Source organism: Cladosporium halotolerans (assembly GCF_011745625.1).
Source record: "Cladosporium halotolerans strain TM138-S3 chromosome Unknown Sca1, whole genome shotgun sequence".
Taxonomy (NCBI): Eukaryota; Fungi; Ascomycota; class Dothideomycetes; order Cladosporiales; family Cladosporiaceae; genus Cladosporium; species Cladosporium halotolerans.
In genome coordinates this window covers 1,112,358-1,131,166 of record NW_027191452.1, presented here as the reverse complement: position 1 = coordinate 1,131,166, position 18,809 = coordinate 1,112,358, and the positions used below count along the sequence as shown (strand labels likewise).

Genomic DNA, 18,809 nt, shown 5'->3' with positions numbered 1-18,809 from the left:
TGCAGTGAAGGCGCAAGTCGACTCCGCTCTGACTGGGAGTGGAAAGCCGCAAAGTGTCGAAAGCCGCAGATATGAGCTCAATTTAAATGGGGGATCAATTTGACGCGTGCATCTTGTCACACGCCAGTCAAGTTACTTGGCATGTGATAGACGACGTTTTCTTCAACCAGAAGCGCTGGCCAATGTCGGAAACCGCAGATATGACCTTGATCGGGTCCTAGCGAGAAGATCATGGGAGACCGGAATCATTTCAAACGACGGCAAATAGCAGGCCGTTCCTGAAATGGGTGGTAGCTTTTCGGTGCGGTGACATTTCGCGGCAGCTTCAATTAAGGCGTGTATTGCATATGTACACTTAATCCTGTAGTGATCTTTCAGCTGCGTTCTCCATCCGAGATTTCCGATTACAGCCGTTAGGACCACTCACATTCATTAATCCCTGCCTGCTGGATGCTTCCATGACTGTTGGCGCTACTACGTTTAGATTGAACGAAGAGCTTCAAACAAGACAGAGCCAATATCGGAGCATCCACCTCCACGTGTGCGCCTGAAAATTCGCATACCGCTTAGCAACGAAAGGACAAGGAGTGAAAGAGCCGGCCGGTAGTAGTCCCAGGTCAAGGTCGAGGACCACACATGGCTTCATCACTTCAACCCGCAAGAGCAGCCGCAGTCTGGCACAGCACATACATCGTGGCCCTCGAACCACCTCAACGCGTGATCTGCGTGATATCCATGCCCGCACGCCACACAAAAGCTCAAGAAACGACTCATCGCATGCTCCACCTGCGCAATGTCTTTCTTTGCAGCTTGTTTTTGGGGGTCCGGCGTCCCCAGCCACAACGCGCAAATTGCACAGCGCGGCATATGGCGGCCACACTTCAAGCAGACCGTACCGGCGTTTGCTGCAGGTCCTTTGACCTTTGGTTTGACGTTTTGCTTCGACGCATTCTTCCCGCTGAGGGAGTGATTTTCGTGGCGCGCGAGTGAACCGTGACAGTGAGCACACTTCAACGCGACCTGTGCTGGCGTTTTGCCAATCTTTGCAGAACTTCTTTCGCGTGTGCGCGCGAGACGATTGTGCTGAATTACGAACTTGGTGCGTTCGTTGAATGCGCGCCATGTCTGCATTTGCTGGAAATAGGTATCCTTCCACATCTCCCAGCGGATATCGTCAACATAAAGCGGGTTCGTGAAACTGGCCGCGAGCACGACGCTTTGAAGGTCGTTTGTCCGGGTCAAGTAGGTTTGCAGTAGGTCCATAGCCTGTGATCCCAGGCCAGTCAGAAGGATGCCTTCCAGATCACCATTGCGTATAGCGCGCGCGGTTTCTGATTGGATGAAGCCGCTCAATTCGGTATCGTTGAGGTATCGCAGGCCGAGAGCTACTCGGTAGCCAAGATGCAAGTAGTTCGTTTTCATGACATCTCGCCAGTCTCCGTTGGTGAGGTACGTCAGCAGAGCCTTCAACGCCGGATCATCAGTATCGGCTGACATCCACATGCACATTTCCCGTTGAGCCTCATTGATCTCATCCGATGCTAGTAGAGCACCAAGTCCAATGTTCGGTATTGTCTTGCTCCGTATCAGAGTTCGCAGCAAATTTAAAGCCACGTTTCGATAGCCATGCAGCACAGCTTGCACGATAGCTTGATAGTGCAGACCTCGATCAATGAGCTCCTGACACTCAGCTTCCAGTGTATCCAAGGTGAATTTCCAGCCACATACCAGAAGGCAAATTTGTCTATGTTCTGGAAATTCTGTTCGCTCTCCTTCAAAAGAAGGGATCTCCTTCTCTTCGGTCAGACCAATCAACGCGTCTTCTGGTTTTGTAGGAGCTGGCGAGAGGAACCGATTCGGGCTGTGGCCTGGGTTCTCTGACCAGAGGCCTGTGACTCCAACATAACTCAGATCCAAGGTGTCGAATACCATGCCGTCTTCCTGTGCCTGTTCTTGGAAGCGGCCAACGATCTCCCACAGTCGCTCGAGTTGCCAATTGCCCGCGACAATCTCCATGTTTTTCTGGCAATCGAATAAGTATCCACGTCGACAGCGCTCACGAGGAACGGTTCCTGCAGCCAGTAAAGAAGCAATCTGCGGATCACCTGGCGCGCAAACCGGTACGGAGACCTCCTCTTCTACGTTAAGCTCGCCACTGTACTGGAGCGGACCGAAGTCTTCCGCTTCTGAAGCACCGTGCTGCTGTTCATAGGTGGCCTCCACTTGCGTCGTATCAGCCGCGGTGTTTGGTTCAGAGAAGGATGAGGTTTTCAACGCTACGCTGAATTCGTGCCGTGGCGTTACCTCAGCAATAGACTTATCAGTAGGCACGCGCATGATGTCAACCGAGCGATTAGGCCGAAGTACCATCAAGCCCTGGTCCACATCAATGTCTCCATCTCTCATCCAGTCAAATGCGACGATCCTACTATTGCTAGGCCTTCCGTGGCTAGAATGATGCCACGGGTGCTCCAGGCTTTTGCTCTCTGAAACGTAGCGATTTGTCGTCCAATGTGAGCCACCGTACGGGTTGAAAGGCATGTATTCAGCAGACTGCGAGAGATGAGTCCGGCCTTCCACCATGTCAAAAATCTTAAGTTCTCCCGTGCTGGAGCAAACGGCGAGACGGCCGCGATGTTGCCCGGAATACCGCAGGCTCCACACTGATGTTCTCAAGCTGCTGTCAACGGCTGGCTTGAAGTCGAAAACTGCACCGTTGTTCGTCGCTCCAGCTCCATGAGTGATCCAACGCTTGTCCCATACGGTCACAGACGGGTCATCGGTGGATCCAGCGGAAGCGAAGTAATTATCGTCCATCGGGTCGATGGCAATATTGTTGACATTCCTCGTAGAGGCCTGGACGTTGGCACCGGAGTTTCCATGAGGGTCTTATTGTGTCAGTACTTGTTGAACGAAGTGGATAAGAGCAACCAACCTCGCAGGTCATATAACCGGATAAAAGCTCGCTGAGCCGCAAGAACAATCTCCTGTGGCTGTCTAGGAAAGAATCTGACACTAGAAACCAGTTCAGCAGGACAAAGCCTCCTGATTGGATCACTCTGATTGCCAGAGTTGCCACTGGCATCGTAGATGTTGAGGCAAACGTCCGATCGTGTCTTGTCGAGCGCCACCGCAAGCCAGTTCTCATTGCTGAACGCGATTGAGTTGCACTTCCTTTGCTGTTTGATCCTAAAAGTCGTCACGACCTCCGACGGCTCGTTAGTCTCACTAAGCTTCACCAAGCTCGCGTTGCCCGAGACCAGGCCAAGGGCCACTAAAGATTCATCCGTCCTCGACCAGTCGAAAGCGGCAAAATTAGGCAGCTTGCCATAATGGGCAACTCGTTGGTGTGGAATCTTTGACCCATCGTTGACATTGCCATCGATCTCATTGAGCGTCAAGCTGCTTTCGGCGACATCAACCAACAGGAATCGACGTTTATCGCCTGTCGAGTGCGGCGACCAGCGCACAGCCGCTTCCATTGACGGACTGTTTCTCTGATGGTTCGATAAGTGCTACAAGCATAGCGACTCCGGCCGCTCAAGGAATCATGATGCAGAATTCAATGCCTGTTAATGGCGACGCGACGAGCCGACGAGACGGTGGGAAGAGATGTGAAGTGAGCAAGCTTGGCCAATCCGGGTTAGCGCGTCTCGGGGCCCTGCAAGCCCAGCCGGCCCTTCAAAAAGTTAAGGTACGGTTCGAGAAGCCTTCCCAGGAATCTCAGATTCGCTTGAGCAAAAAGTGCAACTTGCCATTCTGCCCTTGCTAAAAAGCCTGCGATATCTCGAGTCAGGCCAAAAGGCAAAGAATTCACGACCATGGCCTCAAAACGCCCCGCGCCAGACATCCACCCTTCGCGCCAAACCCAGGTTCCCCGCGACCCGCCGCGCAAACGGCAGAAACCCAACAACCTCAGCGGCAGCAAGTCCTTCAAAAAGGCACGACCGGTCAATGAACTGAAGACCAGCATTCGCAATCTGCGGAGGCTGCTCGAGCGTGACGGCGAAGAGAGCGAAGGCAAGAAGCCGCTGCCACCCAAGGTCAGGATCGCCAAAGAGCGCGAACTGGCGAGCGCGCAGCAAGAGCTCGTGGAGTCGCAGACGGCAGAGAAGAGGAGTAAGATGATTGCGAGGTATCACAAGGTTCGATTCTTTGACCGGCAGAAGGCTACTAAGAGGCTGAAGAGGGCGAAGAAGGCGATGAAGGAAGTTGAGGAGGATGCGGGCGAGAGGGAGGAGTTAGCGAGGGAGGTGGATGAGTGCGAGCTCGATGTGCAGTATGCGATGTTCTATCCACTGGACGTGCCCTATGTTGCGTTGTACCCGAGCGCGAAAAAAGTCGAGGGAAGCGATGAGGATGGCAAATCGACCGAGGTGAAGAGGCAAGGCGATCAAGAAATGAGAGACTTGCTCAGAAAGTGTGCGCAAAGTGGGAAGTTGGACGCCTTGAGGAATGGCAAGCTGGACAAAGAAGGAAATTACAAGATCACGGAAGATGCTGCAGTGGATGAAGCGAAACCGAAGAAGCAAACCGAGAAGAACGGGAAACGGAAGGCCGAAGAGATGGCTGCCAACGAGAGCGGCGACGAGAGTGACGGAGGCTTCTTCGAGTAGCTCCATGTTGGCGACTTCTTTTGCTGTGAAAGCGCATGATACCCATGATTTAGCGAATGTAGAATTATCAAATGTACAAGGAAACTCGCTCAAACATTCGTCAGCAGACCGGCCAGCCAGCCTGTATCGCATGTCGGGTATCGTTCAAAGGCAGGATACGATGCACGCATGAAACACATCTCCTAAGACTTCAACCCCATCCTCTCCAATCCAGTCTCGAGGCCGCTCCCCTCCTTGACCCAGCCCTCGATCCGTTCAGCAACGTCCCCAACCAACCTTTCGTAACGCTCGTCGACAAAGAACAGCCCGCAATGAGCGCCAACCTCGTCGACATCCTTCATGAAGACCCTTGGCCAGCATGGGTCACGCTGTCCTTGAGAATCTTTCGGTGGCAAGGTACAGAACTTGCGGTCTTTGGGCGGCTTCTTGTTCTGATCCGCAGGGTCGGAAGACTTTCGAGATGTGGGTGGCATACCGGAGGGTGCCGCGATAGTTGGTGGCGGCGATGCTTCGGGTGAGGAGACTGGGCTTTCCTCCTCTTTCCGCTGAGACGTTGGCTCCTCTGGCTGAGACTCCGGCTCCGGCTCACCTCTCAAACGCCTGCCTTCTCTCTCCATTCTCTCCCGCTCTTGCTTCAAGCGCAACTCCTCCTTTTCAGAATGAGTGAGCTCCCTGTTCTCCTCGGCTTTGGCCATCTTCTTGACCTCCTTCCCGTCCTCCTTTTCGGCCTTCAAACGCGCCTTTTGCGCATCCTTCTCTGCCTTCAGGGTTGCCTTTCCAGCTTTTAAAGTCTCTTTCTCAGCCTTGCGCTCTCGCTTCTCCACCAACTTCGCACGATCGCGTATGACACGCTCTCGCTCTTTGACGGCTTGCTCGTATGCTTTGACAGCGCGAGAGTGTTCCTTTTCGACAAGTTTGCGCGTCTGCTTGTCTTCAATGTAGCTGACGTCAAGCGGAGCCGGAGCGACTGGTGGATCTGGGATGGGAGGAAGCGAGGCCGTCGATGCAGCCGATGTCGAGGCGCGAGAGAGGGCTTCCGGCTCGGCTTCCGGCTCTGGCTCAGAGTCCCTTTGGTCGCTAGCCGGCGAAGGATCTACATGGCGCATCTCTGGTGAAGGGGTGATATACTCATCCTCGGAAGGCATTTCTGGCGTCTTGACTTCCACTCGGCCGCCATCATCATGCTCCTCAAGAGTAATACTGGGGCTGACCGATCGCGTGCTGCCTACTGATCGGCCTCTTGAGGCGTCATTCTCAACGACGTCGAGACTGGCCGAGCTGCCCACGCCATCTGGCAATCCCTCTTGTGGGTCTTTCGGCTTTTTGGGTCTCCCAGTGCTTGCAGTGTAGTAATTCACAAAGCGAACCCTCGGCGGCTTGCCGCCTTGAACGACACTCTTCCTCACCTCCTCGCTTTCTTCTTCGAGTGCTCTGATCCGAGCATACCTTGCCTTGAGCTCTCCATAGTTCGCCATAGCGCCGCCGAACTCCAAGTGCGAAGTCACAAGCTGCTTCGTCGCCTTGCCCAGGTTATCCGAGTGCTTCGACACAAAATGCCACGCATTGCGCCACCCCTCTCGCACCGGCAAGACAACGTCGTTCTGGAACGAGGGGTTGAAGTTCGGGTCCGTACTTTCCGGGCGCCAGAGGCCGTCCGAAGGAGCAGGTGAGTTTTCTCGCGGGCCGTCGGCCGCTCCTTCACCGCCAGGACCGCCCCCCAGCTGCGTAGCATCCCACTTGTCCGCAGGTTCTTCTGCCGGCGCGGAGAATATGCTCGACAGCCCGCTCTTCACAACGCCCGGGTGCATGCCGAGGAAGGGCACGTCGAAGTTCACCGTGCCGACGATCCTGTGTTGCAACGGCCTGTTGCCGCTGGTGGAGGGCATGAGAGCCACCTCTGCGCACACCAGGCCTCCCATGCTGTGGCCCAAGAGCACGACGTCGGTGTTCTCGCCCTCGTGCGGCGTCAGCCATCTGCTGAAGTCGTCGCGCGCGCAGGCGATGTTGCGGCGCGAGCGGTAGCGCGGGTAGATCTTCGTGTGGACGGCGTGGGAGTCGGAGAGGAGCACTGAGAGCAGGTTGTGTACGTGTGCGGGGAAGGAGCGGAAGGAGGTCTCGTTGCCCATGAAGCCGTGTACGTAGATGCACAGGAGCTTCCGGCGCCGCTCAGGGTGCGGTTGGTGCTGGAGCTCGTCTGCATTGTTGCTGTCGGAGGGTGTGAGCGATTGCGTAGAAGAGGAGCGAGGGTCATTTTGCGCGGTCCAATCGTCGCCGTAGACTTTCGAGGCGACTGAGTCGTAGGAGGGAGGAGCGTCGGTTGGGTAGGGTGAGGTCGTGGAGGGCTGTCTGGGCGGCAATGGTGGGGCTTGTCTGCCCCGACTTGGCTGTTGCTTAGAATCCATAGCAATCAGGTCTCAGAGTGGATTCCGTTGGTAGTCGAATGCTCAGTCCCGGTCACGGGCGACCGGGAAGGGTGATGTGGTAGCTACATGGCAATATATGTGAAGATAGGACAGTTCAAGCGCCGGCCAACGCATCCCACCCAGTCCACGTGGAGTTCAGCCCAGCTCCGCCCTGATTGCGGACCCTGACGCGACGTCACAGCCAGACCTGCAGAAATCTCGCATTCTAGTCCGAGGTATCCGAACCATACTGTACGGCATACACACGCATGGCATGAACCAAACTAGCCAAGCAAATTACGAAGAATGCTGCGTCGCTGCGAAACTCACCGAAAAAAATTTCCTACATAGGCAAGAGGCCGCCGAATTCGGCACGCCTCTCGTTCGCTCATGCCATGCGAGATCTCCGAAATCATAAAAACCCTGGCATGGCATGTATGAATTGACCGAAGGCCTGTAGAAGACGTCCTCAAATTGGGAATTTGAGTCGACATGTATGTTGATGTGAGACTATGCCACTTCAACCGTTTCCTTCTCGACATGATTGAGCATCCTCCCAGACTCCTCACTCTCAGCGCTGTGCAAACCAACTGCCGCAAGCTCTAACAATCAAAATATCAATATATTCCAGGAGATAACGCTGGCATATCAGAGGGCAATGAAAATGTTGTCAGAAATAGAAATCCAGGGAATGAAAATCAATTAGATCACTAATGCTAGCCGTCGTTAGAAAGATCCGTTGATCCTGCAAATTGATGTAGATCTCAATGACACTAGGTCAACGTGTGTATTGCGCTTGCGGCCACTAGAACTTTCTGGTCCATTCAAGCCACAACGAGTTGATCGCCGGTTCTCGAAAGCTGCTATGTAGATGACTATTAGGCGCTGATGATTTCTCGGAAAACAGTGCAGCCAAATAGACCGAACCTGCATATTGAACGCAATGCACTGCTGGACACCAATGATGGGCTTAATCCTGACCATACTTCTCGCGCTTCCACTTCACACAGCTCCCATCCTGCCGAATGTCCGAACGGATCGGATCGATCGAAGATCTGACAAGGCGTTGGCGCTTCACGACCCTGAAGATGTGAACGTCGTCCGAAGGAGATCTGCGCAAATCGTTGGGTTGATCCGGGCGGCAGAGAATAACTTGCGATCGGAAATGCCGGGCTGGGAGCCGACGTCGTGCACGACTGAAGGCGTTACATGTGCTAGGCAATGATTCTCCGTCGGCCATTGCAAGCCTACAGAAAGGCCCGGCGCTTGACATTTGAAAATGTGGGATAAATGCGGTGATGCATATGGGGAAGGCTTCGACGGCCTGCATGCGGTTTGTGAAGTCTTGAGCGACGGACGATGCAAGAACAATGCTGCCCGAGCCTGTCAACATTGTCGACGTGGAACACCGCTTTGGTGAGCGCAAGTTCCGACGTTCATGGCGTGCGTTAAAGCCACCCTCGCCATCACTCCTTCTTCTCCGTGAAGGCGGTCATCCAATCATTGGTTAAGCGCTCGACCACATCTGGCCTCAGGATGTCTTTCCGAAACTGCTCTTGCTGGACGAGGTCCAAAGCTTTGAGCGTTGGACCCGGATACCTTAAATTCTCGTTAGCTTGGAGAGGCGCAAATAAGCTTCTCCACAAGGGGGGAGACGCCACGTACGACAGGAAGGGGAGGTATTTGGGCTCGGCGAAGTACTTGAGATACTTGCACCACTCCACGAAGGAGTCATCTTCGAAGAACTTCTGGACGCAAAGGTGGTGTAGATAGTAGGGGTTAGACAGGGATTGTACGAACTAAGCAAGGTCAGCGGCGGCCCGGTAAGGCTTCTGGATAAATGACAGCGCGACATACCTCCAGCTCCAATTCGAAGCGCGATGCGCCCGCGTACCATTCCGTTTTGCCGGCACCCGTGCCATTGGTTCTGGACTCCGCCATGGTGCACAAGCTCGCTGATGCCGCAGCACGAGCAGCGTCCTCCGGGGCGGAGATGTGGCAACGAAGTCGATGCAGCGATCCTGAAGAGGATCTACGCGTCCCTGAGAGGACTAAGGGGACTCGTGCCGCGGCTTAGGGTCGGAAGCGGTAAGCGCACTCAGGAGCGAGTCGAAGGGGTCTCCACACGCAGGATCTAAGAGGATCGAAAAACGTGCGAGTGAGATGAAGAGGTGGCGGCGCAGGGGACGCATGCGCTCCGCACCGTCGTCGGTAGCCGAGCGTTCGAGGCCGAAGAGCACGGATTGTGCGTGCCACGGGTTCGGCGGAGGCGTGAGATGCCGAAGCGTGTGGCTCAAGGGGAAGTATCTCTCAGAGTCAGACTCACACGCGCGGTGTACGGCCACCATACGCGCGGTGGAAAGTTTGGGGTATTTTAGTGCCGCTGCGGAACGTGGCCGTCTTCGTACCTGCGCCGCGGCGTTGTCGTGTCGGCCCCAGTTGGAGGTGAGGTACCACGTCCTGGCTGTCCAGTGCTCGTAATGCGCAAGCGTTTTGCGTGTGTTCCGTCAGGTACGCTCGCTCAACCGCAGCGGACACGGGCGCGAGGTGAGCCGTAGCCGTACAGCCGAGCAGCAGGCGGCGGTGGCCAGGCGCCAAATGAGGGGCTGTCCACAGTGCCATCTCTGTCTGGCGCGCGAGCGCAGGAGGGCGCCAAGCGCAGGCTCCGGGCGGGCGCCGCGTCGGCAGAACTCGTGACCTGCAGGACGTGAGCCTGGGGACAGAGTTGGCGCGAGGCGAAAGCTAATTGTGCGCGGGTCACGCAGGCCGTGGGCGTCTGGTCGGCGTGCGGTGCGGGACTGCTGTTGTTGCTCTTCTCCTGTTCCTGAGCCCGAGACTGCTCTCCTGCCTCTGCCTACTCTCGATACCGCACACGCATCCTCCTGCTACCCAACACGCGCTTCGCACTCTCGACCGTCGCGGCGTGAAGTGCACTGCGCATCATCCCTCCCGACGAGCCGACAAGCAAGCAAGCAGGGCCGCAGCCTCCTGCCCTGCCGCGCCCTGACCCTGGCAGCCGCCTCTGCCAATCATCCTCCCCTCTGCCACCGCCGCCGTCTCCCCGCTCGCCAGCAGACACCGCACTTCCGCACCACTCCAACGACTCGTAGAGCCGTCTCCAGCGAGCGCCCACACGTCCACTGGGAGAAAGCTCTCGCAAAATGGCCGCCGTCGTGCCCGGTATGCTCCCTCCAGCCGCCTCGTCCACACCCCTGCGCATTCCCCGTGAAGACGCGCGAGCAGGCGCTGCCTCCTGTTTCACGCCTGCCGATCCCGCGCAACAATCGCTGTCGCTGCCCAATGCCGCCCTCCTCTGCGCCTTCGATACACTGTCCGCCCTGCGCGTTCATCATACGCTGACCCATTGCTTCCGCTTGTATAGAGCCCCGGCGCCCCTCGCCAAACACCGCCGCCCGCGAGAACGCGACCCTATCTGTCAACTTCGGTTCCAACAACCCCTTCCGCAACCGCGCCGCGTCTCCCGGCTTGACCAGCAGCTCGCCGAGGAGCTTTGACACCGCCAACAACAGGATGTCCAGAAATCCCTTCCTCGACGTCAGCGAGTTTCCCCCGGCTCCTGCGAGTAAAGAGGTCAATGGCTTGACCGCAGATATCTTTGTAAGTGTATCCCGGCTGCAGTGGAGTAGCAGGTGTTTGCACATGGAACCCCCACATCCCTTCGTTTGTGCTGGCGCGACGCGAGGCGTGTCACATGTTACCCCAAAGCACCTTCTGGGGTCTGGAACATCACATTCGTGTCAGGTAGACTGCTCAGCAAACCATACATAATGACGACGGAGCGGTCCCCATGAATCCGCGATCATTTTGCTGACTGAAACTTCCAACAGAGCGAAATGTCACTCCTTGACGCTCCTGCGAATGGTTCGTGTACTCCAGTGACCATCAGAATCATCATTGACTAACCAATCTGCAGAGACAGCGCCTGCCCGCGTGGCCCCACGAGTCCCTCCACCACGATCAGCCGCGCCACCTGTGAACGCACCACGCCCATCCGGGTTCGAGCAGCGCAACGACAGGAACCGTGGTCAACTACCACCTATGGGTTTCGACTCGAGCAACCGCGCCCCGGCACCGCGCCCTCGAGGCTTGTCAGCATCCTCAGTCATGAACAGCCAGGAACGCGAAGGTCGCCGGGATCGCGAACGAAGCGAGCGCCCGCCTCGCACCGAATCTGAAGAGCGCAGGAGACGTGAGAGACGGAAAGAGCGCGAAGACCGCCACAAACGTGAGAAGGAGAAGATCAGGAGTGGCGGCCGCTCGCGCAAGCCTCAAGGGCTTGACATCATTGACAAACTGGATGTCACTGGAATCTACGGCCAAGGACGTATGTGAATGCTTCCATATTTTTCGTTTGTACATTGCTGACAAGACGATCGCAGTATTTCACCATGATGGACCTTTCGATGCCTGCAACCCCCACCGTAACGTCAAAAAGGATCGCCGCGCACCTATGGAAGCGTTCCCTGCCAACTCAGCCAATATGGCTCTCGGCGGTGCAGGCCCATTGAACTCGCGCATCGATCTTGACCGATTCCACGGCCGTGGCGAAGAGGCTTTTGACGCTTTTGCCAGCACGCGCAAGACAGAGCCTAATATCATTGATCCCACACGACGTGGCGACTACGTCCACGGTGCTGAGTCTACCGGACTCGGCACTTCTACCTTCTTGGACGGTGCACCTGCAAGCAAGCGCGACATAACACGTCGTGACTCTGAAGAGAAAGGGGCAGCTCTCGCTGGCGGAGGTCTTACCCGCAAGAAGTCTCTTGCCCAGCGATTCCGCGGCATGTCCAACAACCGCCGTGGGCCCAACAGTGAGGGTCGCACTCCAGACGCACGATACCACCAGCCCAGCAGTAGCAATGACAACGCCATCGAGACGAGCCCTCCACCCAGCAAGTCAATCTCAGCTGGCGGACCCATACGCGCACAAATGAACTATTCCAAGGAGAATGAAATCAATCCGTTTGAGAATGACTACGAGAGCGCTTACGCGCGAAAGGGATCCCAGATCAGGATTGCGGAGCAAGAGCGCCCCTCTGCAGGACGCAACCTATCTTCCAGCTCAGCGGCTGGTCCGGGCAGGGGTTTGACTAGGAGCATCACAGCAGACGGCACACGCCCTGGCAGCAACGAAGGCGAGAAGCCCTCGGGTGGTGGCTTCCTCAGTCGCATGAAGAGTGTCGGGCGCAGGTCAAGGCCCGAAAGGCGAAACAACGACTACACCTAAGGTAGCGTAGAGTTTTGTTCCGCTCAATGGACCATCAGAAGTTCCGAGAGAATCGCCCCGTAGAGGCGTCCAATGCCCCGGAGGCTGGACAACGTATTGGATTATCGGGACATGCATGTTGAAAACAGAAAAATAAGCAAACGAGGGTTTGCTCCGGGATATCACGTCTTCTTTATTAGGGAATTTTCTTCTGGTGTCTGGCGTCCGCCGCGACCTTCACGCCTAGCTTTCAAAAGAATACCAATCTGCTTCTATGCGAAATTGCAGTCTTTCACTTTTCAAGGATGCTCGTTTCATGAAAATTGCTTCCTGTCAAGATGTGACCTCCGGCGCGCGTCTCCAAAAATAAATATTCAGGTCACAATCTTTTACTCAGCACAGCATGGTCGCGTACTTCAATAGAGGTGCCAAGTGCACCTTTGTGATCAATTACATAAGGTATAGCCTACCGAATTACTCGTGCCGTGAATGGAAAATCGAGGTTCCAGCAGGCGAGGCGAGTCAGGCAAAAAGCGTGACGTCAGGGCGGTCACCTGGGAAACGGAGCGGGCTTCTTTCTTCCATCCCGCAGCGCAAACGCGACGACGCGCAAATCCACTTTCTGCAGTCTGAAATGGCTTCCCACGTTCCTTTCCTTGCTGTGCGCCCCGACGACCAGTTCAGCTCTGAGGTCAAGACTCGCGACTTTGCCACAGATCCCGCCTCTGCTGCCATGGAGCCCACTGAGGCACAGCTGCCCGTGCCGTCGCCCTCGAGGCTGCCCTCGCTGCTGCGTCTGCCGCTCGTTGTCGTCTCGAGCTTGGCTATCAGCGCATTCGCCTACAGCGCCCTGGCCGACCTCACTGGTCTCGAGCTCGCCGCCGTCAGTCGCGACTTGACCGACGACTGGCAGGTAGCCGCCGTCGTCGCGTGGAAGGTCGTCTCGCTGCTCATCGCCTTCTTTTCTGGCTACAACTGTAAGCGGGAGAAACGCGAAACATGCGCGCACTGCTTGGTCATTGCAACTGACACCGTCTAGGGCTCGACCTCACCGCTCTCACGCTCCTTAGCAACTTGCCATTCTACTACCTCCTCAATGCCTTCTACACCGCGCACGACTACGCCGTCCTGCCCGCGCTCGCGACGGACCTCCTCAGCGTCGCCCTCCCCTTCGCGCTCTTCACCCAGGCCTCCGCCTCCCCCACCGACGCCAAACTGACCAAAGCCGCCTCGCGCGAGATCGTCCGCGACTGGCAAGTCCTGAGCCTCGTCACCGTCTTCGGCGCCGCCATCTACGCCGTCACCCTCTACACCTCCGCCTACACCTGGCTCCCCGTCTACATGGTGACGCACTTCGACAACCTGCGCGCCCTGCACCAGCCGCGCGACGAGAACCTGCCGCTGCAGGTCCTGCTCGCCGCGCCCGCCGGCCTCGCGACCACGCGCTTCCTCTTCGTCCCCGCCGTCGCGGCCTCGAACCGCCTGCTCCGCGCCTTCGACGCCGTCGCCGCGCCGCCGAAGTTCGACTCCGAGACCGCCACGCTCGGCCAGACCCTCGCGTACAACCTTGGCTTCGGCGCGGATGGCTTCAGCGCGCGCACGCGCGTCCTGGCCAAGCGGACTGTGATCTTGGTCCTGAGCTCGTTTGTCAACACGCTCGTGCGCGTGTTCGGCACGATCGAGGGGACGGAGTATGTTGGCGCGCTCGGCTGGTCTGCTCTGTGGGCTGGTGCGGGTCTGTTGACTGGTCTTGCGTACGGCTGGGTTGCTGAAGAGTAAAAGCTCAGCAGAGGATATGGGAATGGAGTTGGGGCGTTTCGGGTGTAAGAAGTCGTATGAGGAGGGGCTGGAATATGAGTGTATCATTTAGCATGTACGACAAATTGAGAACAAGAAAAAGGAAAAGAAGATTAAAGCGATGTCGCTACTCTGCCTGTGTTTTGGCTGCCTTTTGTGTTGCTTTTTGAAAGGATGCGACTTCTCACGCGGGCGAAGGTGTCCTGTAGTTGCGGGCTCACTAAAGTTTACTTCTGGCCTCAACGGATTCAATCGGTCATAGACACTGTGGTCGACTACACACATCTCTCAAAACTCCAACCGCACATCAGCTAACAACAGGGCGACATTAGACTGGACAATCACTTGAACACATCTGCGTTGGCAATATGTTCACATTGACAGTAGCTCGTCCAAAGTCTCTCAAGCCAAGCTGTCACTTCTCCCATCCAACCTTCTCCATCCCCACCATCTACAACACCTCTTTTTCCCGCTTCGTCTCAATTTGCTCCGCGCCCGCCTTCTCAAACACTCCTCTCCCACTATTCACCGAGCCGCGCCTGCTCGCGCTCTCCGCCGCCGCGCGCTCCAGCGCCTCGCGGTGCGGGCCCGGCTTCGCGAACAGCACGTCGATCTCCTCGAGCGTGCGGCCCGTCGTCTCGGGGCAGTAGTACCAGACGTAGGCGGCCGCGAGGAAACAGCAGACCAGCGGCCAGATGAAGATCTTGGGGCCGACGGCCGCGATGCCAGTGCCGCCGCCGAAGACCATGACCCAGGTCGAGAACCATTCGCCGGCCGCGCCGAGGCTGCCGGCGACGTGGCGGTAGCGGAGGGGGGCGATTTCGGGGCCTGGAAAGGGATGCGTTAGATTTGAGGGTTTGGGGGGTGGGGTGGTTGGGAGGGAGAGCGTACCGTAGATCCAGCAGGTGCCGAGCCAGCCGAAGGCGAAGACGACGTTGTAGAGGATGATGAAGGCGACGGCGGCCCAGTTGGTGGCGGTGGTGGGGTTCGCGACGGTGGTCAGGCCGACGTAGATGATCATGCTGACGCCGCAGCCCAGCGCGCACCAGAACATCATGGGGCGGCGGCCGAGCTTCTCGATGAACCAGATGGGCGGGAACGAGGCGATGGCGAAGATCGTGTTCATGACGCCTGCGAGGACGCCGGAAAGCATGGGCGAGTAGCCGAGGTTGGAGAAGATCTGGGTTGAGAAGTAGACGAGCATGTTGATACCCTAATCGCCGTGTGCGTTAGCATCGTTGCTCGATTTACCCGGCGGACGAGGCAATCAACTCACCAAGAATTGCTGAGCCCACAGAATGAGGAAAGAAGTTCGAAGACGCCTGCCGAATTGAAGCTCAGAGTTATCCCAGAACAAAAGCCAGAAGTTGAAGGAGCTGGAGTCGCTCTCTTCTTCTTTGAGCGATGCAAGGACTTCCTCTCTTTGCTGCTGCACAAGCTCGTGCTCAACAGGCAACGCGTGGAGTCTCGCAAGGCATCTATCGGCCTCGTCAAAGCGATTGCGCGCGTAGTACCATCTGGGGGTATCTGGGAGGAAGCACAACAAAGCGGTCGAGAAAATGGCGAAACAGCTCTGCATGGCGAGAGGAATTCTCCACAGCCAGGGGTGCTCCTCGAGGCCTTGCACGAAGCCCAGATCGATCCAGTAGGCAAGGGCAACACCTGAGATCAGGAGAGCCAGCTGGTAGGAAACTTCTGGACCACGCTCGCCGGCCTCGAGCGACATCTCAGCCATGTACGTGGGAACCGAACTTGCGATGCAGCCGATGCCCGCACCAGTGACGATGCGGCCGACGAGGATGTGAGGGACCGAGTAAGAGGATGCTTGGAGAACGGCTCCGACGCAAATAAGGAAGTTGCCGAGGAGGATGGTGCCTTTCCGACCCAGCTGCATTGCGAAGAATGAAGTGCACAAAGACATCACACCAGCAGCCAGGTTGTATGATGATGCAATGAGCGGAATCGTGAAGGCGCCTTCCGGGTTACCAATGGCCTCACGAAATTGTGGTGTTTCTTGAAAGCCTCCGAGAACACCGGCGTCGTAGCCATAGAGCCTAAGTCAATGTCAGCATCGTTAATGATTACTACCGAAAAGCAACCATGAACGAACATGAAAGCTGCGCCGCAAGCCGCGCTCATGGTCTTGTAGAGGGCCTTGCCCTGGAGGTTCGCCATGCCGAACATCGTTACGTTTTGGCCTAATGATGCCCAGCAGAGTCGATGCACTTGTTGGAAGGAGATGCTCCTTCAGAGAAACAATCCGTAGATTAGAAAGTCCAAGTAACCCCAAGGGATCAATGGCTTCGGCAAACTAATTTCGACGAAGCGACGACGGCGATGATGAGCATACTATATACACAGCGACCGCACTCGACCAAGGAGCCGGTGACAGTCTCGGGTCGATGAATCCACAATTGCCCCCGATAGGCTTCACGACGCCGAGCATATGGGAGTGAATACGACGACATCATCGCAACTGCTAGAGACGAACAGACTTGCAGGAAGATGCCGGGGTACGCGCTAGATTTTGCTAGGTTGGTAGCCTCAGCAGGCGCAAGCGACGAGAATCGGACGTGAGGAGCGCCATGAGGCTATTGCGCCCTTCGCTGAGGGGAAGTCTGGGCCGGAAATGTTCTGCAGGGTCGCTCGAGCCCCGTGGGGAGAGAACTTATATCCGGCAGGTCGACTTCACACCAATAGCTGGCGTTAGCTGGTTTGTGTCGCGGGAGACCAGCAGTGGAAGGCCTGACGCGGAGAAGGTTTTTATATGAGCTCAGCGGCGTCGATTTCCATGTTTGGTCCCACGTGTCCGACACGGCGCGTCGTCTGTGCATGGTTGAGGAACAACGGATGGTATAACCGTAACACCGCAGGCTAGAGACCGTCTTTCCATGCTCAATACACGTGGAGATCGTCCTGTGATTTGCATTAGCTCGGAGTGTCTTCCGCCAACATGGTGACTTGCCCATCCGAGATTGAGGAACCAGCCTCTTGCAGACAGAGCGATAATGTCTAGCTTGCAAATGATGGTATCTCGCTGAAACTCGATCGACCAGAAATGCTACTTTCATGCTGAGCACAGCGAGCAGAGCAGCCGTTCCTGGTTCCTGGTCTGGAACAACGGCGACGTCTGAAGCTTGCCCCCACGTTTGAGCCGCAGAGGATTTCCCCACGGGGCAACTGGAGCAGCATGAGATCGAGACCCAGCAGTGGAGACATCAGCACAGATTGATAGCCATGATGAGCTGTTTTTGAACTATTGAAAGTTCTTCGGGCATGTTCGGAGAGCTAAAGCCACGTGGAAAAGGCGAATGAGCACAGCTCACGCAGCGTGGCGAAACCAAACACGAGAACCTGCCGGCAATCTCGAGCTTGCAACTGCCACGCGACGCAGATCTGCCTTCAAGTCTTCTCCGGAAGCTCTTTGCAAATGTGGGCGGACGGGCCGCAGGATGCACATCTATTTCGGTATGAGGACGCCCTGGGAGCAGTGTAAGTCTGGCGGCAGGACGAGCGGATGCAGCGCGAGAACACACCTTTCGCACCGCTTCAGTATTGGCTCGCAGTCTCCTTGTCGGTTCTTCGCCCAACCATTGCGGTTGCGTGGTGTAGAGGCTGTCTTCAAACTCATAGCCGTCTCCACCTTCCACATAGAAAGCCTTACCATTCATGTCTTGAGACGTCAAAATGCCCAGAATAACGTCAGCAACAGCCTCCGGCGGTTGCCAGAAAAGGCCGGCGTCTTTGAATGGCTGTATAATAGCAGCCGTCATAGGTGTTTCCGTGACCCCGGGACAGACCGCGTTGACTCGGATGCCGTCGCGCTCAAAAAGGGTCTTTCGAGTCGAACGTAGTATGCCTTGGATCGCGTGCTTGGATGTCTGGTACAAGAACAAACCTGGGCTGTCACGGAATGCGTTGACGCTTGACAGAAAAGTCAGAGTTCTGTTACTGAGCTCGGCCTTCTGTGCGCGCAGGAAGACTGCGGCGATGCGAGCAAAATGCAGAGTCCCCAACACGTTGACATCCAAGACCTTGGTGTTGCCTGGGTCGTCCTTGACGTTGTCAATGGTCAGGCTTGGATCAAACCAATTACCCTGCTCAAATATACCAGCGCAGGAGATGGCATGATTGATGTGACCATGCTTTTCGAAAGCGAGCTTGAACAGGCCATAAATATCACTGTAGCTGGTGACGTCGCATTTGGTGAAGATGGCATTCGGCCTAGAGTCACAAAGGTCCCTGCCAGCAGGCTCGTTGGTGTCACCAAGGACGACCGAGGCACCATTGTCCAGGAGTAGTTTTACAGTCGCAGCTCCGATTCCTGTAGACCCCCCTAGTGCGAGAGTCAGCTATGAACCGAGTCGCTCAATGCGGTTGTGATGAGCATACCGCTGATCACGACGACAGTATCTTTGAGAGCGGCAAATTCAGAAGCCAGTGGCTTGAACAGCGACATTTTGCGAGATTGGTAGACAAACGTGTTCGTAATTTGTGACGATCAGCAACGCAAGAGCATTCACGTAAGTTAATCCATAGACGTGAGACTGTTAACATCGAGCTTTCCTCACTTAGAATGCGTGTGTCAAGTAAGGTGGGCATCTCAGGTAAGCATTAGATCACCATGCGCCGGTTTTATCGGATTTTGGCATACGTTACCGCCGTCCATGTTGATGTGACTACGTCAAACAAGGTCGTCAAATCTATTGCATCTCAAGGGTGTCATGCATGTGCCTCTGAAATGACCGAGAAGAAGCAGTCACA

General features: G+C 56.2%; 8 protein-coding genes across 8 annotated transcripts; 3 read left to right on the top strand and 5 right to left on the bottom strand.

Annotated features, from left to right (window-relative positions):
• Positions 1-278: 278 nt before the first annotated feature.
• Positions 279-3,571, bottom strand: WHR41_00418 (uncharacterized protein). The gene is made up of 3 exons (XM_069369024.1): positions 2,936-3,571; positions 428-2,888; positions 279-361 (listed from the first exon to the last, which is right to left on the bottom strand). The coding sequence occupies exons 1-2, from the start codon at positions 3,480-3,482 to the stop codon at positions 646-648; spliced, it is 2,790 nt and encodes a 929-aa protein (XP_069234192.1). The 5' UTR covers positions 3,483-3,571; the 3' UTR covers positions 279-361; positions 428-645.
• Positions 3,572-3,821: 250 nt separating this feature from the next.
• Positions 3,822-4,616, top strand: WHR41_00417 (uncharacterized protein; the record flags this gene model as incomplete). The annotated part of the gene is made up of 1 exon (XM_069369023.1): positions 3,822-4,616. The coding sequence occupies one exon, from the start codon at positions 3,822-3,824 to the stop codon at positions 4,614-4,616; it is 795 nt and encodes a 264-aa protein (XP_069234036.1).
• A 182-nt stretch (positions 4,617-4,798) lies between these two features.
• Positions 4,799-7,018, bottom strand: WHR41_00416 (uncharacterized protein; the record flags this gene model as incomplete). Its single annotated transcript, XM_069369022.1, has 1 exon — positions 4,799-7,018. The coding sequence occupies one exon, from the start codon at positions 7,016-7,018 to the stop codon at positions 4,799-4,801; it is 2,220 nt and encodes a 739-aa protein (XP_069234037.1).
• Positions 7,019-7,701: 683 nt separating this feature from the next.
• On the bottom strand, positions 7,702-9,587 carry WHR41_00415 (uncharacterized protein). Its single transcript, XM_069369021.1, has 3 exons — positions 8,876-9,587; positions 8,684-8,817; positions 7,702-8,617 (listed from the first exon to the last, which is right to left on the bottom strand). Exons 1-3 carry the CDS (start codon positions 8,957-8,959, stop codon positions 8,485-8,487), a joined length of 351 nt encoding a protein of 116 aa, XP_069234035.1. The 5' UTR covers positions 8,960-9,587; the 3' UTR covers positions 7,702-8,484.
• A 112-nt stretch (positions 9,588-9,699) lies between these two features.
• On the top strand, positions 9,700-12,530 carry WHR41_00414 (uncharacterized protein). Its single transcript, XM_069369020.1, has 5 exons — positions 9,700-10,198; positions 10,401-10,636; positions 10,867-10,900; positions 10,953-11,363; positions 11,419-12,530. The coding sequence occupies exons 1-5, from the start codon at positions 10,180-10,182 to the stop codon at positions 12,267-12,269; spliced, it is 1,551 nt and encodes a 516-aa protein (XP_069234193.1). The 5' UTR covers positions 9,700-10,179; the 3' UTR covers positions 12,270-12,530.
• Positions 12,531-12,850: 320 nt separating this feature from the next.
• Positions 12,851-14,479, top strand: WHR41_00413 (uncharacterized protein). Its single transcript, XM_069369019.1, has 2 exons — positions 12,851-13,225; positions 13,288-14,479. The coding sequence occupies exons 1-2, from the start codon at positions 12,883-12,885 to the stop codon at positions 14,025-14,027; spliced, it is 1,083 nt and encodes a 360-aa protein (XP_069234269.1). The 5' UTR covers positions 12,851-12,882; the 3' UTR covers positions 14,028-14,479.
• Positions 14,400-16,229, bottom strand: WHR41_00412 (uncharacterized protein; the record flags this gene model as incomplete). The annotated part of the gene is made up of 4 exons (XM_069369018.1): positions 14,400-14,873; positions 14,937-15,258; positions 15,322-16,099; positions 16,156-16,229. 4 exons carry the CDS (start codon positions 16,227-16,229, stop codon positions 14,497-14,499), a joined length of 1,551 nt encoding a protein of 516 aa, XP_069234040.1. The 3' UTR covers positions 14,400-14,496.
• A 1,276-nt stretch (positions 16,230-17,505) lies between these two features.
• On the bottom strand, positions 17,506-18,628 carry WHR41_00411 (uncharacterized protein; the record flags this gene model as incomplete). The annotated part of the gene is made up of 3 exons (XM_069369017.1): positions 18,438-18,628; positions 17,582-18,381; positions 17,506-17,526 (listed from the first exon to the last, which is right to left on the bottom strand). Exons 1-3 carry the CDS (start codon positions 18,502-18,504, stop codon positions 17,506-17,508), a joined length of 888 nt encoding a protein of 295 aa, XP_069234038.1. The 5' UTR covers positions 18,505-18,628.
• Positions 18,629-18,809: the final 181 nt, after the last annotated feature.

Bases quoted from the DNA above. Each gene is read 5' to 3' on its own strand.
- WHR41_00418 (XM_069369024.1), bottom strand. From the start codon at position 3,482: ATGGAAGCGGCTGTGCGCTGGTCGCCGCACTCGACAGGCGATAAACGT. The intron at 2,889-2,935 runs GTTGGTTGCTCT...TGACACAATAAG, and splicing joins CCGGTTATATGACCTGCGAG to ACCCTCATGGAAACTCCGGT.
- WHR41_00415 (XM_069369021.1), bottom strand. From the start codon at position 8,959: ATGGCGGAGTCCAGAACCAATGGCACGGGTGCCGGCAAAACGGAATGG. The intron at 8,818-8,875 runs GTATGTCGCGCT...GACCTTGCTTAG, and splicing joins GCTTCGAATTGGAGCTGGAG to TTCGTACAATCCCTGTCTAA. The intron at 8,618-8,683 runs GTACGTGGCGTC...CGAGAATTTAAG, and splicing joins AAATACCTCCCCTTCCTGTC to GTATCCGGGTCCAACGCTCA.
- WHR41_00414 (XM_069369020.1), top strand. The intron at 10,637-10,866 runs GTAAGTGTATCC...AACTTCCAACAG, and splicing joins GCTTGACCGCAGATATCTTT to AGCGAAATGTCACTCCTTGA. The intron at 11,364-11,418 runs GTATGTGAATGC...AGACGATCGCAG, and splicing joins TGGAATCTACGGCCAAGGAC to TATTTCACCATGATGGACCT.
- WHR41_00413 (XM_069369019.1), top strand. From the start codon at position 12,883: ATGGCTTCCCACGTTCCTTTCCTTGCTGTGCGCCCCGACGACCAGTTC. The intron at 13,226-13,287 runs GTAAGCGGGAGA...GACACCGTCTAG, and splicing joins CTTCTTTTCTGGCTACAACT to GGCTCGACCTCACCGCTCTC.